Here is a 15,437-nt window from a genome sequence, read left to right on the forward strand (position 1 = left end):
GTCTGTCTGGATTATTGTCAGCTGTTACAGAAGTTTTTGGTTGCAAAAAGTTGTAGTTCTGCAGAAATACCAGGATAAATCTCCAGCGTTGACAACACAGATGGCGATTGGGACAAACAGTGTAGAGCAGGGGTGGCCAATCCTGTTCCTGGGGATCTACCTTCCTGAAGATTTCAGTTGCAACCCTTATCAAACACACCTGTCTGTAATTATCAAGTGGATTTCAGGTCCTAATTAATTGGTTCAGGTGGGTTTGATCAGGGTAGGAGCTAAACTGTACAGGAAGGCAGATCTCCAGGAACAGGATTGAGCACCCCTGGTGTAGAGCAACCAAAACACAGACTATTTAAGGGTGTGGCTGCACTCCCTGATTGGCTCTTCTAGGTCATTATGTATCCTTCTCCGATTCGTCAAGCCTGTCATAGATATGTTATACCGAATCTGGTTTATTTATTTTTTTAGTTGCTTTTTGTCTTCTTGTTTTGATATGACTGTATTTAGGAATTAAAGTTAAGGGTATGAGGTGGGGGAGGGGGGGGGGGGTAAACAAGCTGAGATTTGAACTCAGGAATCCTGAATTCCACTGCTCACAAGGCTATGGGAGTCAACAGTTTTTGTGATGCACACTCAAGTTCAGAGAAATTGAGACTGCAAAAAGACTTTATTTATTTATTTTAATGCCTCATATGTTTTTATTGCGAATATACCCAATTAAAAACAAACCAGTTATCCATTATGCTTAACTGTATGCCAAAAGTGTGGGATTATTTTAATGTTGTTTTATTTAGATTTATTCATTTTCCTTTGGCTAATTCCTTTTAATTATCAGGGGTTGCCACAGCTGAACTTTTTTTTTTCTTAATTCATTTTAGAAGTTCACTTATCACTGTTTTATAATTTGTGTTTTATAAAATTTTTACTTTTATGGTCTACAATTTTGAGGCTTTATCATGTGTTTTCAGTCCTGTAGTGTAGATATTTTTTTAAAACGCAGTGTTAAACGGCAAAAGGCGTTTTGTTTTTAGGGCGTACTCGCACTAGGTACAGTTGTCTTGAAACATGCTAAAGCAACAGCTTGCATTTTGCATTCCGAGCCGGAGCACGCTTGCATCATTGATGCGACTGTTCAGTTTAATAGGAAGAGAACACTCTCGCTCAGCACAGTGAACATTGCTTTATTTATATAGTTTTGTATGGCTTTAAGTCATTTAACATGCAATGACATGCAGTCAAATATTTTGCAGAACAGATCCACAACTTTTGACGCTCATAAGCAATCATAAAGTCCTTGTGCTGCAGGTGTTAAGAGGTTTGCTGAAGGTGTAGCTGACCTGCAGCGAGGTGTTTGCATCTTTAATAAACTTTGACAGTTCGTGTTCATTAAGAATGATTAATAAATCCATATGAAACAATCCCCTAAATGTGACATCACATCCTCAGTTTCACACTCGGGTGCGCTTTGCACTCATGCTACAAGTTCCAAAACTCAACCAAACCTTGCTCTGGCACACCTCTTCCAACTGGGCCAGGGCCGGCCAACTAAACCACACCTGAGCCCGATTTAGAGCATTCACGCTTGTCAAACGAACCGGGAAATGTGCCTGGGGATGGTTCGGATAGCATAATGTAAGTGCACCCTTAAAATAGAGTTAAAACAAATGTACTTATGTAAACTTTGTTTGTTTGTTTTTCTCAATGCAAGTTATTTATAATAAATACCATATATATTTTGTGTTTTAATACATTTTTGTGTATATAGTCTACAGTTTTGTACAAAAATCATGTAGCTTTTATTGCTTCATAATGTTTTCTGTCTTGTAGTGTAGATCTTTTGTGAAACGCAGTGGAAAAACACCAAAAAAATAAAATAAACAAACGCACTTGTAAGAACTTTACCCATTACGCTTAGCTGTATGGCCAAAAGTGTGGGATTATTTGAATGTTACTTTATTCAAATTCATCAATTTTCCTTCAGCTTTTTTTTTTTATTAGGGGTCACCACAGAGGAATGAACCATGCAAACTTTTTTTTTTCAGTGCAGTTTCTAATTTATTTAAAATGAATACTATTTATTATTTGCATATATAGTCTATGATTTTGTACAAAAATTGTATCGCTTTATCATGCGTTTTCAGTCCTTAAGTGTAGATCTTTTTTTTAATGCAGTAAACAATGGCAGAAACAAAATAGTGTTTTAAAATAGAGTTAAAACAAACATACTTGTGCAAACAAGAGCCACAAACAGCTCTTGTAGCCCGTTTCATTCAGGTTTCTTGTGCTGATAAACAGTTTTGGAGGTGTGTTCGCAGCTCTGCATTCTGCTTGGTTGACACAATAACTGATCATTAGCATACTGTACTGTTGCGCAAGAGTTTCCTGGAGCAATCTTTGAACTCTGAGGCACAGCGGTTACATATACATGATGTTATTGATTTTCATTAGAATTTTTTTTTCGTTTATGTTTAGTGGTGCGCAGGGGGAATATGCAGGCCTGGCTGCGATCAAAGCCTATCTGAACTCCAGAGGAGAGTCTCATAGAACTGTGAGTATGATCCTGAAGCAGCAATTACTTCACGTTTGACCTTAAAGAAAAAACACATTTGACATTGAAGGATTAAGTTGACCTTTTGTGACTTTCCCTAATCTTATGAGAAATGATTAAACAGAACTGTGATAACGTTCTTCAAATGGCCTGCGTTAAAAAAAAAAAAAAATAGCGCATATAACGCACTGTAAAAATTGCTGGCTTCCATACAATTAATTCATGTTGTCTCAACACAAATCGGTTAAGTTTAATTAATTGTTTGGACAAATTTAAGTGGATTGAACATAAAACTATTAAGTAGTCCCCAAAACAATCTCAAGAATTGAGTCGTTTCAGCTTATTTTAAATAAGCAACAAAAAAAAGTTTGCTGGACTTAATTGAATTAACTTTTTAAATTTTACATAAAAATATATACAATTATAATGTTATTTTGTTTAATGGGGACTATATATATATATATATATATATATATATATATATATATATATATATATATATATATATATATATATATATATATATATATATATATATATATATATATATATATATATATATATATATATATATATAGCCTAATTTTAAGCCAAATACTATAACTTGTTACATCAAACTAGATAAGCTTCATTCAATCTGTCAATTAAAACAGCATTCTTTTAGGTGTAACAAGTTGTTTAGTAAGTAATTTAAGCTTATCCGATTTAAAAAAAAAATAAATAAAAAAATGGTTTGATAGGCACTGAAATGACCCCTCAGTACCATTTACCAAACTTTCCACTTGATCCTTACACAACAAAAACACACATTTATTTTGCATATTATTATTATCATTATTATTTAAATTCTCAATATACTTTTTTTAAAAATACATTTATTTCATATTTATTTATTTATTTATCTATTTTTATTTTGTTCATTCAGTCGTTGTAGTGTTTTTATTTATCCATTTATTTATTTTTTTATTTATGTATGTATGCATGTATGCGTGTTTGTGTGCGTGTGTGTGTGTGTGTGTGTGTGTGTGTGTGTGTGTGTATATATATATCTTATTATTTTTTTTTGATTATTTTTTATTTATTTATCTTTTTCATTTATTTTTAATGTTATTTCATTATTTTTTTCATTATTTTTATTTATTTTATTTTATTGTAATTTTTTATTTGTGTTTTGTTTGATTGTTTATTTATTTATATTTATTTTTATAAATTTTTTTATTTGTTTAATTTTGTTATCTTTTTTTTAAGTGAAAAATTTAAACATACAAACACAATCCATGGTAAATCCCCGTAAGGAAATTAAATGCATCAAATAAAAAATAAATGGATAAATAAGAACACAATAATGATTAAATGAACAAAAATAAGCTATAAAATGAAATTATAGATCAATAAACCTTAAATGAATTTTTAAAAATTGTATATTGGTAATAATAATAATAGTTATAATAATATCTAAAATAGTGGCTTTGCTGTCTGAGGATCAACAGTAAAATTTTGAAATTAACATTGTGGGGTCATTTCAGTGCCTATAAAACGCTGGTAGATATCATAAAATTGGTGGACATGCAGATACACTGATAATTTAATTTATATCCACACACTTATTTTTGTATTCAAATATTTGCACTTGTATAGAAACTACTAAAGTGCTCAAGTATGTTAATTGTTTATGGGTGTTTTGAGCCTGAGGGTAAAAAAAAATGCTGAAAAGGCAGATTGTTAGTGTGGACTGGAAGAAGATCAGCGATAAGAGCTTTTAGTCAAGTCATGGTAGGGTTTTGTAATCTGGTCTTTGTTTTTATCATCTCCCTAATAAGCAGATCCCAGATAGCGAATGCAGCTCTTAAAGCAGCCAAGGTTCAAACTGCCATGGTTGGGTAAATATCCATAGAAAACAACCAGCATGTTACAGGACTCAACTTCAGCGCAAGACTCCATATTTGGAGATTTTTAAGACACGCAGTCCTTGGACGATCAGTTCTGACCTGCGGGAAATTGCATAATGTGTCAAGTGTTTGGGCCACTGTGTTCTTAGTTCAGTCTGGCACACAGTCTCTTACAGCATATCATTGCATTTTAAGTTTAAAACGACTAAATGAAAGTTAAATGTCAATTCGGATGTCTGTCGGAAAAGAAAAAAAATCATAAATGTGACCCTGGAGCACAAATCTGGTATGTTGCATGAGAAAATTAGCAGGAATAGCCAAAAATGCATTGTGTGGGTCGAATTATTCAATTTTATTTCATGGCAAACATAATTAGATTGTTATAATATCATGCTTGATGAAGATATTTAGTAAATTTCCTTCTGTAATTATATCAAACTGTCATTTTTGCTTGGTAATATGCATTGCTACGAACTTTATTATGGACACATTTAAAGGTTAGGGTAATTTATTTATTTATTTATTTATTTTTTAAATCCTCAAATTGCAGATATTTAAATGGTTATCCAATCCCATCAAACTGTACATCAATGGAAAACTTGTTTATTTAACTTTTAGAAAATGCATACATCTGAAAATGTACTCTTATGACTGGTCCTGGGTCATCTGCATCTTGACTTGAGGCACTCCATTATATCAGCAACGCATGAAGTCTTTTGCAGAATATACTGTATATAAACTCAGATGAGCTGACTGTGGCCTCACAGCAAGAAGGTTGTTGGTTAGAGTCCCGGCTGGGCCAGTTGGCCTTTCTGTGTGGAGTTTGCATGTAATCCCCGTGTTGGCGTGGGTTTCCTCCGTGTGCTCCGGTTTCCCCCACAGTCTAAAGACATGCGCTATAGGTGAATTGAATAAACTAAATTGGCCGTAGTGTGTCTGAAATGAGTGTATGGATGTTTCCCAGTATTGGGTTGCAGCTAAAAAGCCTTCCGCTGTGTAATGGGTTTACTCTTTATAATCATTAAATTGCTTTAAACAATTATAATAATACTAATCATTGTAAAATCATAATAATAATGGGCTTACTCGCTTATTTTAAGTGAACTTTAACCGTTCATTCATTAGTTTCTTTTCAGCTTAGTCCCTTTATTTATCAGGGGTTGCTACAGTGGAATGAACCACCAACTTATCCAGCATGTGTTTAATGCAGCGTATGCCCTTCTAGCTGCAACCCATCACTGGGAAACACTCATACACACTCGTGCAATATGAACAATTTAGCTTACCCAATTCTATAGCGCATGTCTTTGGACTTGTGGGGGAAACCTGGAGCACACGGAGGAAACCCACACCAACACGGGGAGAACATGCAAACTCCACACAGAAATGCCAAATGACTCATCCGAGGCTCGAACCAGTGACCTTCTTGCTGTGAGGCGATAGCGCTACCTACTGCGCCACCACGCAGCCCCAAGTTTTACAGTTGTAAATAATAAAGCAAGAATAAATAGCATCCTTTTATATTTTTTCTTCTAATATTGCCCAATATTACTCCATTATTTGATTTTATTTATTTTTTGTCATTTTTTTTTTTATTAAATAAATGTTCATTATATGCATGTAAAGCCATTTAGAGTCACTTAAAGGGTCATGAAACCCCTCACTTTCGGTTCAAGTCTACCTCAGAATTATTTCAAAAGATGCATCATAATGGGCGAGCAAAGGTCAGGAGTGGGCGTGGCCAGCAGGGGAGAAGGTGGGGAGCGAACAACTGTTGTCAGCTCACAAAATGAGACTCAAACCGTGAGGAGAGCCATGATTTTATAGTTTACTAAGTTAAAATGCAAATAAATAAACAGTAATTGAATGCCCTGTTACATTTGTTATTCATAATTTCATATACCGATAACCACAATTTATATCATAAAGATAATCGTGTTCATATAAACACTATAAATGAGGACTTTTCCCTCAATCCCCGGGTCTGAATGCAGACTCAGTGCAGTAGGTCTCTTGCCCTGTCTATTTTAACCATTAGCCCTGCTGATAATCTGGAGACTTTAGGCAAACACAGCAGCACGGCGATATGTCTAAATGTGAACGAACCCAACTGATAAAAGACAACGTTCACCATTCTCCAATTCTCGTACTGTTCTCCCGACAAAAATGCTTGCATACAGCTTTGCTGCATCAGCCCTGACAGGATCGCGGGGAAAAACATGCAACAAACCCCGTGGATCATGGAAACAAACACATATGAGCCTTCATGAACAGCCAAATACTGTGTGCCGTGGGTCCGTGTCTCACAGCTTGGGATTCACTGGCAAGTCTGCCTTGCCTTCGGAGAGCACGTGCTCTCATGAATAATTAAGAAGCCGGCTCTTCTCATAGGATAAGAAAACTCTGCATTGAATATTAATGAGAAACCGACGCGTCATCTTTGCACTTGCAGTTCTGCGCTCCGTCGCCGATTTTGATCCCTTTGCAAAAATCATTTTGAACCCAGAAGCTGAAATTAGCTCACAAAAGCTCAAAATTATCCAGGTTTCCCCACAATTACAGCTAACAGGTGCTAACATTGTCTTAACTGATGCTCAGCACACACACACAAAAAAAAGAAAACTACTCTAGGCCTTTGTGAACCTTTAAATATAAGTTGAAACTAGTGAATTGTGATAGTAATAGTTGCTGTTAAGTAAGTTTAATCAACAATATGTTAATCTGTGTGTTTTAATAATAAATGATGTGACAAATCAGATCAACAAATCCTTGATTAGCTGTAACTTAATCCTTGTTGGTGGAACCCACCTTGTTTCCTAATGATTTATTCATTTTTATTATTTCCCAGGTCTGCCTGATCCCCAAATCAGCTCATGGCACGAACCCTGCCAGTGCTCAGATGGCGGGCATGAAGGTTCAGGTGGTGGAGGTGGATAAAGACGGCAGTATTGACGTCTCTCACCTTAAAGCCATGGTTTGTACAAAGATTCAAGCATTACATTGTACATAAACTGTCAACAGAAAGCCTTTATCCTCAGTTCGAGAGTTGTTTACATGGATACACTTGACTGTGATAGCATTATCAGCACTATGTGAATGCCCTGCAGTTCAGCACTTCAGCCAAGTACAGACATATTTATTTCAAATTTGTGTCTAGTACTTAATAAAATGCTATGTAAATATACTAAAAATTAATTATGCTATAATTAAATGGTAATTACACTCTATAAAGCATCTCTTCAGTGTTTTATTTATATACTTTTTGTAGATCTGACCTCAACAGATTTTAAACTGAAGGCGGAGCCCCAAGGCCACACCCACCAGTTACATCACAAATCATTTGTAGTGTAAAGTGATGTACTTTGTTTGTTCATTCATTCATTTTTCTTCGGCTTAGTCACTTATTTATCAGGGGTCACCACAGCGGAATGAACTGCCATCTATTACAGCATATGTTTTATGCAGCAGATGCCCTTCCAGCTGCAACCCAGTACTGGGAAACACCCACACACTCTCATTCTCACACACTTATACACTACAGCCAATTTAGATCATCCAATCACCTATAGCGCATGTCTCTGGACTGTGGAGGAAACCGGAGCAAACCCACTTATACACGGGGAGAACATGCAAACTCCACACAGAAATGACAACTGGCTCAGCCAAGACTCAAATCAGGCGACAGTGCTAACCACTAAGCCACCGTGCCACCCCATGTACTTTCTATGTAAGGTTTAACTGTTTCAAGCACTTTTGGCCGAATTTGGTTGTATTTGATTAAATGTTAAAAGATTTCTTCTATTCCAGAGACCCTCTTTATCTCTAATGATACGCATTGCTCTATTAAACACATTATTATTATTATTATTTGTATCTTCAGGTGGACAAACATAAGGCCAACTTGGCTGCCATAATGATCACGTACCCGTCCACCAACGGAGTGTTTGAGGAGAACGTGAGTGAAGTGTGCGAGCTCATTCATGAAAATGGAGGACAGGTGTATCTGGACGGGGCCAACATGAACGCTCAGGTGAGGTGAACGAAAAAGAGCATAATACTACATAATTTAATGCATAAAGACCTCGGTTGTAACGAGTGGTTATGTGAGTTACTGTTGCCTTTCTATCAGCTGGAAGCATGTCTGGCCTTTCTCCTCTGACCTCTGGCATCAACAAGGCATTTCCGCCCACAGAACTGCCACTCACTGGATATTTTCTTTTTTCGACCATTCTCTGTAAACCCTGGAGATGGTTGTGCGTGAAAATCCCAGTAGATCAGCAGTTTCTAAAATACTCAGATCAGCCCATCTGGCACCAACATTCTTGCCATGTTCAAAGTCACTTCAATCCTCTTTCTTCTTCATTCTGATGCTCAGTTTGAACAGCAGCAGATCGTCTTGACCATGTCTACATGCCTAAATGCATTGAGTTGCTGCCATGTGATTGGCTGATCAGAAATTTGGGCAAGCAGTTGGGCAGGTGTACCTAATAAACTGGCCGGTTTTAATAATTTGCTGAATTGATTTGATGCAGATATGAAATTAGGTCTCGTCTTTGAGCCATATATCAGCATTAAAACGCATACAAAATAACAAAAAGTTTAACTTTCTAAATACTGTCTTTCATGCCAAAAAACCTTTCATACATTTATTTATTTAAAAATCACTGAGGATAATCGTATACATTTTTATTTCACTAATTAGAAAAAAATGCAAACATAAACTAGATGTTGTTTGTTTTTTTTATCAGCCGTAAATTTATTATTAAAATCAGAACTGTGCATAAAATAATATCATATGTGAAAATTGGCTGAGAATTAATTTGACATGTAGTTGTAACTTGGCTTAGAGGAATATTATTATTTTTATTGAATTATTTATTTATATTTTTCTAGTGATTTAATGTATTTCTTTACCTTACAAAATACATACTGTAACATGATGTTTTAGTTATAAGCTAAAACAACGATTAATACATGGATTTAGATTTTGTCTTGGTTCGTATTGATTTCTACACCTTTATTTTAACCTTAACAACAACATTATGGAGCAACATTAATCAAATAAATATTAATATAAGCTGTACATGCACAGAAATGGATGCATTCATGGTTTTAAGCGTTTAAAATTTCAACATGTAGTATTTTATTTTTTTAATTCAGGTTGGATTATGTCGACCAGGAGACTACGGCTCGGATGTTTCACACTTGAATCTCCACAAAACCTTCTGCATTCCTCATGGTGGTGGTGGGCCTGGGATGGGGCCTATCGGAGTGTAAGTGTCTGATTGCTTCAAAACCTGCGGCTGGTATCACGATGGTGGCTAAACTAACTCAGGGTTATGGGATTAGTAAACCAAAGCTTTTGTTAGTATTCTTTTCCAGAAGCCCCTTCTTTTTATCATCTATCTCCTTCCACTTGGTAATATTCTCAGTAAATATAACATACAGTTTCACTGCAATGCGGATGACATCCAGCTCTAGCTCTCTGGCAAACCCTCTTCTTGTTTTCCACCTACATCCCTCACAGTCTGCTTAGCAGAAATCAAGTCCTGGCTTTCTCTTAACTTCCTCAAACTAAATAGTTCAAAAACGAGGTCAGTAGTTTTGCTTGTTGGTACCAAATCAACACTCTCCAAAACTGACAGCTTTTCTCTTTCAATTGACGACTGTTCCATCTATCCCTCTAAACAAGTTAAGAGTCTGGGTGTCATCCTTGACAGCAGCCTATCTTTTGATTCTCACATCAATAACATCACCCGGTATGCTTACTTCCACCTGCGCAACATTAACCGTCTCCGCCCTTCTTTTAGCCCTCATGCCACTGCTGTTCTCGTTCATAGCCTTGTCACATCTCGTTTAGATTACTGCAACTACAGTTGGTCTCACTCAAATCTCTGCCATCAGAAACATTGACTCCCTCACACTGTTCAAATCAAGACTTAAAACCCACTTATTTAAGATGGCTTTTAATACTTAATTTTATCTGCACTATTGTTGTGTATATTTTATTATTTCTCTTGTTGTTTTATTGCTCTTGTTGATTGTACGGTGTCCTTAAGTTGCTAGAAAGGCGCCTTTAAATAAAATGTAGTATTATTATTATTATTAAGTCTCTGCTCATCAACTTTTTCACAACGTTAGTGTACAAACAGCCAATCAAGTACTTTAGTGCTTTAAGTTTTGCTCAAATTTGTAAGGGAAAAACACTTTTTAAAAAAATTATTATGAGACCATTTCCATTGTTTTGCAACTAAATAAATTTTTTTTTGTCTTTTTTTTTAATGCTTTATTGATTCTAAAGTCTATTTATTTCACAGGCTATCATTTTATTATCATTTATTAAGGATAAAATTATTATATAAATTATATAAAACAATTATAATAAATGTATAAGCAATTTATTTTAGAAAATAAAGTCAAATTCGCTAAAAGCCTAATTATTTTACCTTAAATGTATTACTCCATAGTGGACTTTTATTTTGGAGCAGGATAAACTTGGGGATTGGCTTTATTGCATCACTTCACTCACAGCAGATTGGTTTGTGATCCCTGAACCAGAGTATAACCTTTTTTATTTTACTATGGAGATGAACAATAAGCCACTTACATGGTCTCTTAAACCTTGAGTTTGTTCAAACTAAACTGAAACTTATCTGGATAACCAGCTAATTCAGCTTCATGGTACAGGTCCCTGTTCTAGATAATCAATCATAGATTTCAGTTGACTTCAGTTAACCCCCAATGGTTTATTTCACACAGGAAACAGCATCTTGCCCCCTTCCTGCCCAGTCATCCAGTGGTGAACATGCAGTCCAATAATGCAGGCAGTTCTCTGGGCACCATCAGTGCTGCTCCATGGGGCTCCAGCGCCATCCTGCCTATCTCATGGGCTTACATTAAGGTCAGCACGTATTTTGCATCTTGCCTTTTTCAACATAAGTATGCACCAATAATGAAAATGACCAAGGCTGGAGGCAAGGACCAAGGCAAGGCTCTCATTTTTTTATAGCTGTTTCTGTGCAGAGTTGAGGAGATGAAAACCTAACACAAAATAAAAAATAATTACATTTATTTAAGGTTTATATATAAAAAAAATCCTATAAGAACCACTTGTTTTGTAATTAAAAGTCCTGTGCAGTGCTTTGATACGTGCATTTTTATTTGATGTTTGACAATTTAAACTGAAAAATGAGAGGGCGGGACATAGAGTAGCTCCCCCCTTTTTGAGAGTGGTTGAGCTCAAGCGCATCAAATTAAATGCTTGAAGGGGGCGGGACATGTCAGATATTAGAGAGCATCTGATTGGTTAAGATTTGAAGAGAAATTGAAGTATTAAGTGAAGCAAAGATAAATCATTGATCCATTTCGGTGGAAGTGACGAACTGCAAGTTATTTTTGATGTTTATATCTTCTAAATGCTAATTTTGTCGCTGTTTTGGAGCGAACTAACTTAAAATTAATGTACTGATACTAGTGATGGGTCGTTATTGAATTATTCGTTCATTTTGAACAAATCTTTTGTATGACTTGAGAACGATGAGCCCTTACAGGGAGTGATTCGTTCATTTTCGCACGTGCACATTTATAATTTATATAAACCTAAATGATTTTAATAGTTTATGCATTTCTAATTTATTTCTCCTTTAAACAGATGATGGGTTCAAAGGGTCTTGCACACGCTACAGAGGTGGCCATCCTTAATGCCAACTACATGGCTAAACGACTGGAAAACCAATACAAAATACTTTTCAGGGGCACCAAAGGTTGGATTTTTTATTTATTTTTTTGTATTCTGAATTGTTGATGTGGTATTGCAGCTCATTTCTGAGTATGTTTGCATTTGCAGGATTTGTTGCTCATGAGTTTATTTTGGATGTGCGGCCTTTTAAAAAGACGGCAAACATTGAGGCAGTCGACGTAGCAAAGAGACTGCAAGACTACGGTAAGCAGACCTGTAAAAACATGGAATTGCTCAGCCTGATCTCACAAGGAAACTTAACTAATGTTTTGTCAGTTTAGTGGCTAGATGGTACGAATTCATAGTTTAATCGTTTACTATCTTACTGACTTACTAACTGACTTACTATCTTACTAACTTTCTAACTGACTTACTAACTTTCTAACTGACTTGCTGACTCTAACTTACTATCTTACTGACTTACCAACTTACTGACTTTCTGACTTACTGACTTTCTGACTAACTTACTAACCATCTTACTAACTGACTTACTGACTAACCTAATGACTGACTTACTATCTTACTGACTAACTTACTGACTTTCTAACTGACTTACCGACTTACTGACTGGCTTACTATCTTACTGACTTTCTAACTGACTTGCTGACTTTCTGACTAACTATCTTACTGACTGACTTATTAATTTACTGACTTACTAATTTACTGACTTTCTAACTTACTGACTTACTTACTGACTCTAACTTACTAACTATCTTAGTGACTGACTTACTAACTCACTGACTTTCTGACTTATTAATTTACTGACTTACTAATTTACTGACTTTCTAACTTACTGACTTACTTACTGACTCTAACTTACTAACTATCTTAGTGACTGACTTACTAACTAACTTTCTAACTGACTTACTAACTTTCTAACTGACTTGCTGACTCTAACTTACTATCTTACTGACTTACCAACTTACTGACTTTCTGACTTACTTACTGACTTTCTGACTAACTTACTAACCATCTTACTAACTGACTTACTGACTAACCTAATGACTGACTTACTATCTTACTGACTAACTTACTGACTTTCTAACTGACTCACCGACTTACTGACTGGCTTACTATCTTACTGACTTTCTAACTGACTAACTGACTTTCTGACTAACTAATCTCACTGACTGACTTACTAATTTTCTGACTTTCTAACTTACTGACTTTCTAACCGACTTACTGACTCTAACTTACTAACTATCTTAGTGACTGACTTACTAACTCACTGACTTTCTAACTGACTCACCGACTTACTGACTGACTTACTGAAGCTCTAACTTAATTACTCACTTACTTACTATCTAACTGACTCACTAACTGACTTTCTGACTATCTTACTGACTGACTTACTAACTTACTGACTTTCTGACTTACTTACTGACTTTCTGACTAACTTACTAACCATCTTACTAACTGACTTACTGACTAACCTAATGACTGACTTACTATCTTACTGACTAACTTACTGACTTTCTAACTGACTCACCGACTTACTGACTGGCTTACTATCTTACTGACTTTCTAACTGACTAACTGACTTTCTGACTAACTAATCTCACTGACTGACTTACTAATTTACTGACTTTCTAACTTACTGACTTTCTAACCGACTTACTGACTCTAACTTACTAACTATCTTAGTGACTGACTTACTAACTCACTGACTTTCTAACTGACTCACCGACTTACTGACTGACTTACTGAAGCTCTAACTTAATTACTCACTTACTTACTATCTAACTGACTCACTAACTGACTTTCTGACTATCTTACTGACTGACTTACTAACTTACTGACTTTCTGACTTACTTACTGACTTTCTGACTAACTTACTAACCATCTTACTAACTGACTTACTGACTAACCTAATGACTGACTTACTATCTTACTGACTAACTTACTGACTTTCTAACTGACTCACCGACTTACTGACTGGCTTACCATCTTACTGACTTGCTGACTTTCTGACTAACTATCTTACTGACTGACTTATTAATTTTCTGACTTACTAATTTACTGACTTTCTAACTTACTGACTTACTTACTGACTCTAACTTACTAACTATCTTAGTGACTGACTTACTAACTTACTGACTTTCTGACTGACTTTCTAATTTAATAACTGACTTACTGACTGGCTTACTATCTTACTGACTTTCTAACTGTCTTACTGACTAACTGACTTTCTGACTAACTAATCTCACTGACTGACTTACTAATTTACTGACTTTCTAACTTACTGACTTTCTAACCGACTTACTGACTCTAACTTACTAACTATCTTAGTGACTGACTTACTAACTCACTGACTTTTCTAACTGACTCACCGACTTACTGACTGACTTACTGACGCTCTAACTTAATAACTGACTTACTATCTAACTGACTTACTAACTGACTTTCTGACTAACTATCTTACTGACTGACTTACTAACTTACTGACTTTCTGACTGACTTACTATCTTACTGACTTTCTAACTGACTTTCTGACTAACTATCTTACTGACTGACTTACTGACTTTCTAACTGACTTACCAACCGTAACTTACTGACTTACCAACTGACTAACTAACTTGTGGACTTAAATACTTCGCTTACTTTACTTACTTTATTTATGAATTAAATTGGGGCAGGTTTTCATGCACCCACCATGTCGTGGCCTGTAGCGGGAACTCTGATGATCGAGCCCACAGAGTCGGAGGATAAAGCAGAGCTGGACCGCTTCTGTGACTCTCTGCTGGCCATAAGGCAGGAGATCGCAGACATCGAAGAGGGACGCATGGACTCCAGAGTCAATCCTCTGAAGGTCAGTGCTTTATAGCTCAAACCCAGAGCATTGCTTTGATCATGTACAGTTGAAGGCAAAATTATTAGCCCTCCTATTAAATATTTTATTACTTTTCAATTATTTCCCAAAAGATGTTTAACCGAGCAAGCAATTCGAGCTAGAAAAAAAGCAATTTTTCTATTATATATTTATATATATATATATACACTTGTATATTAATAAATGTACGTTTTAAATATTATTTTGACCAACATCTGGAAATTTTCGATTTCTCTTAATTTAACCTTAACCCTGGATCCTTCTGTAGCCGCTCTAACTTTAATATGATCTTCCATATTTTCTCCAAAGATGGCTCCTCACTCACTGGCCTGCATTACCTCCAGCACATGGGACAGACCGTACCCGAGAGAGTTTGCTGCTTTCCCCATGGTACATACCCTACATCCAGATTCAAATACAGACACATTTTCAGTTTTA

At 35.7% G+C, this 15,437-nt stretch overlaps 1 protein-coding gene across 2 annotated transcripts in view; it reads left to right on the forward strand.

Moving 5' to 3' along the window:
- The window catches only part of gldc (glycine dehydrogenase (decarboxylating)), a 32,442-nt gene that overhangs the window by 16,495 nt on the left and 510 nt on the right, over nucleotides 1-15,437 (forward strand). Inside the window, exons 16-24 of one of the 2 annotated variants that reach the window (XM_073949809.1) lie at nucleotides 2,467-2,542; nucleotides 7,280-7,405; nucleotides 8,312-8,461; nucleotides 9,592-9,704; nucleotides 11,191-11,332; nucleotides 12,083-12,194; nucleotides 12,278-12,373; nucleotides 14,806-14,978; nucleotides 15,309-15,389. In XM_073949809.1, the coding sequence (XP_073805910.1) occupies nucleotides 2,467-2,542; nucleotides 7,280-7,405; nucleotides 8,312-8,461; nucleotides 9,592-9,704; nucleotides 11,191-11,332; nucleotides 12,083-12,194; nucleotides 12,278-12,373; nucleotides 14,806-14,978; nucleotides 15,309-15,389 (1,069 nt within the window). 2 annotated transcript variants of the gene reach the window in all.

This window comes from Danio rerio, chromosome 5, assembly GCF_049306965.1.
Source record: "Danio rerio strain Tuebingen ecotype United States chromosome 5, GRCz12tu, whole genome shotgun sequence".
Taxonomy (NCBI): domain Eukaryota; kingdom Metazoa; phylum Chordata; class Actinopteri; order Cypriniformes; family Danionidae; genus Danio; species Danio rerio.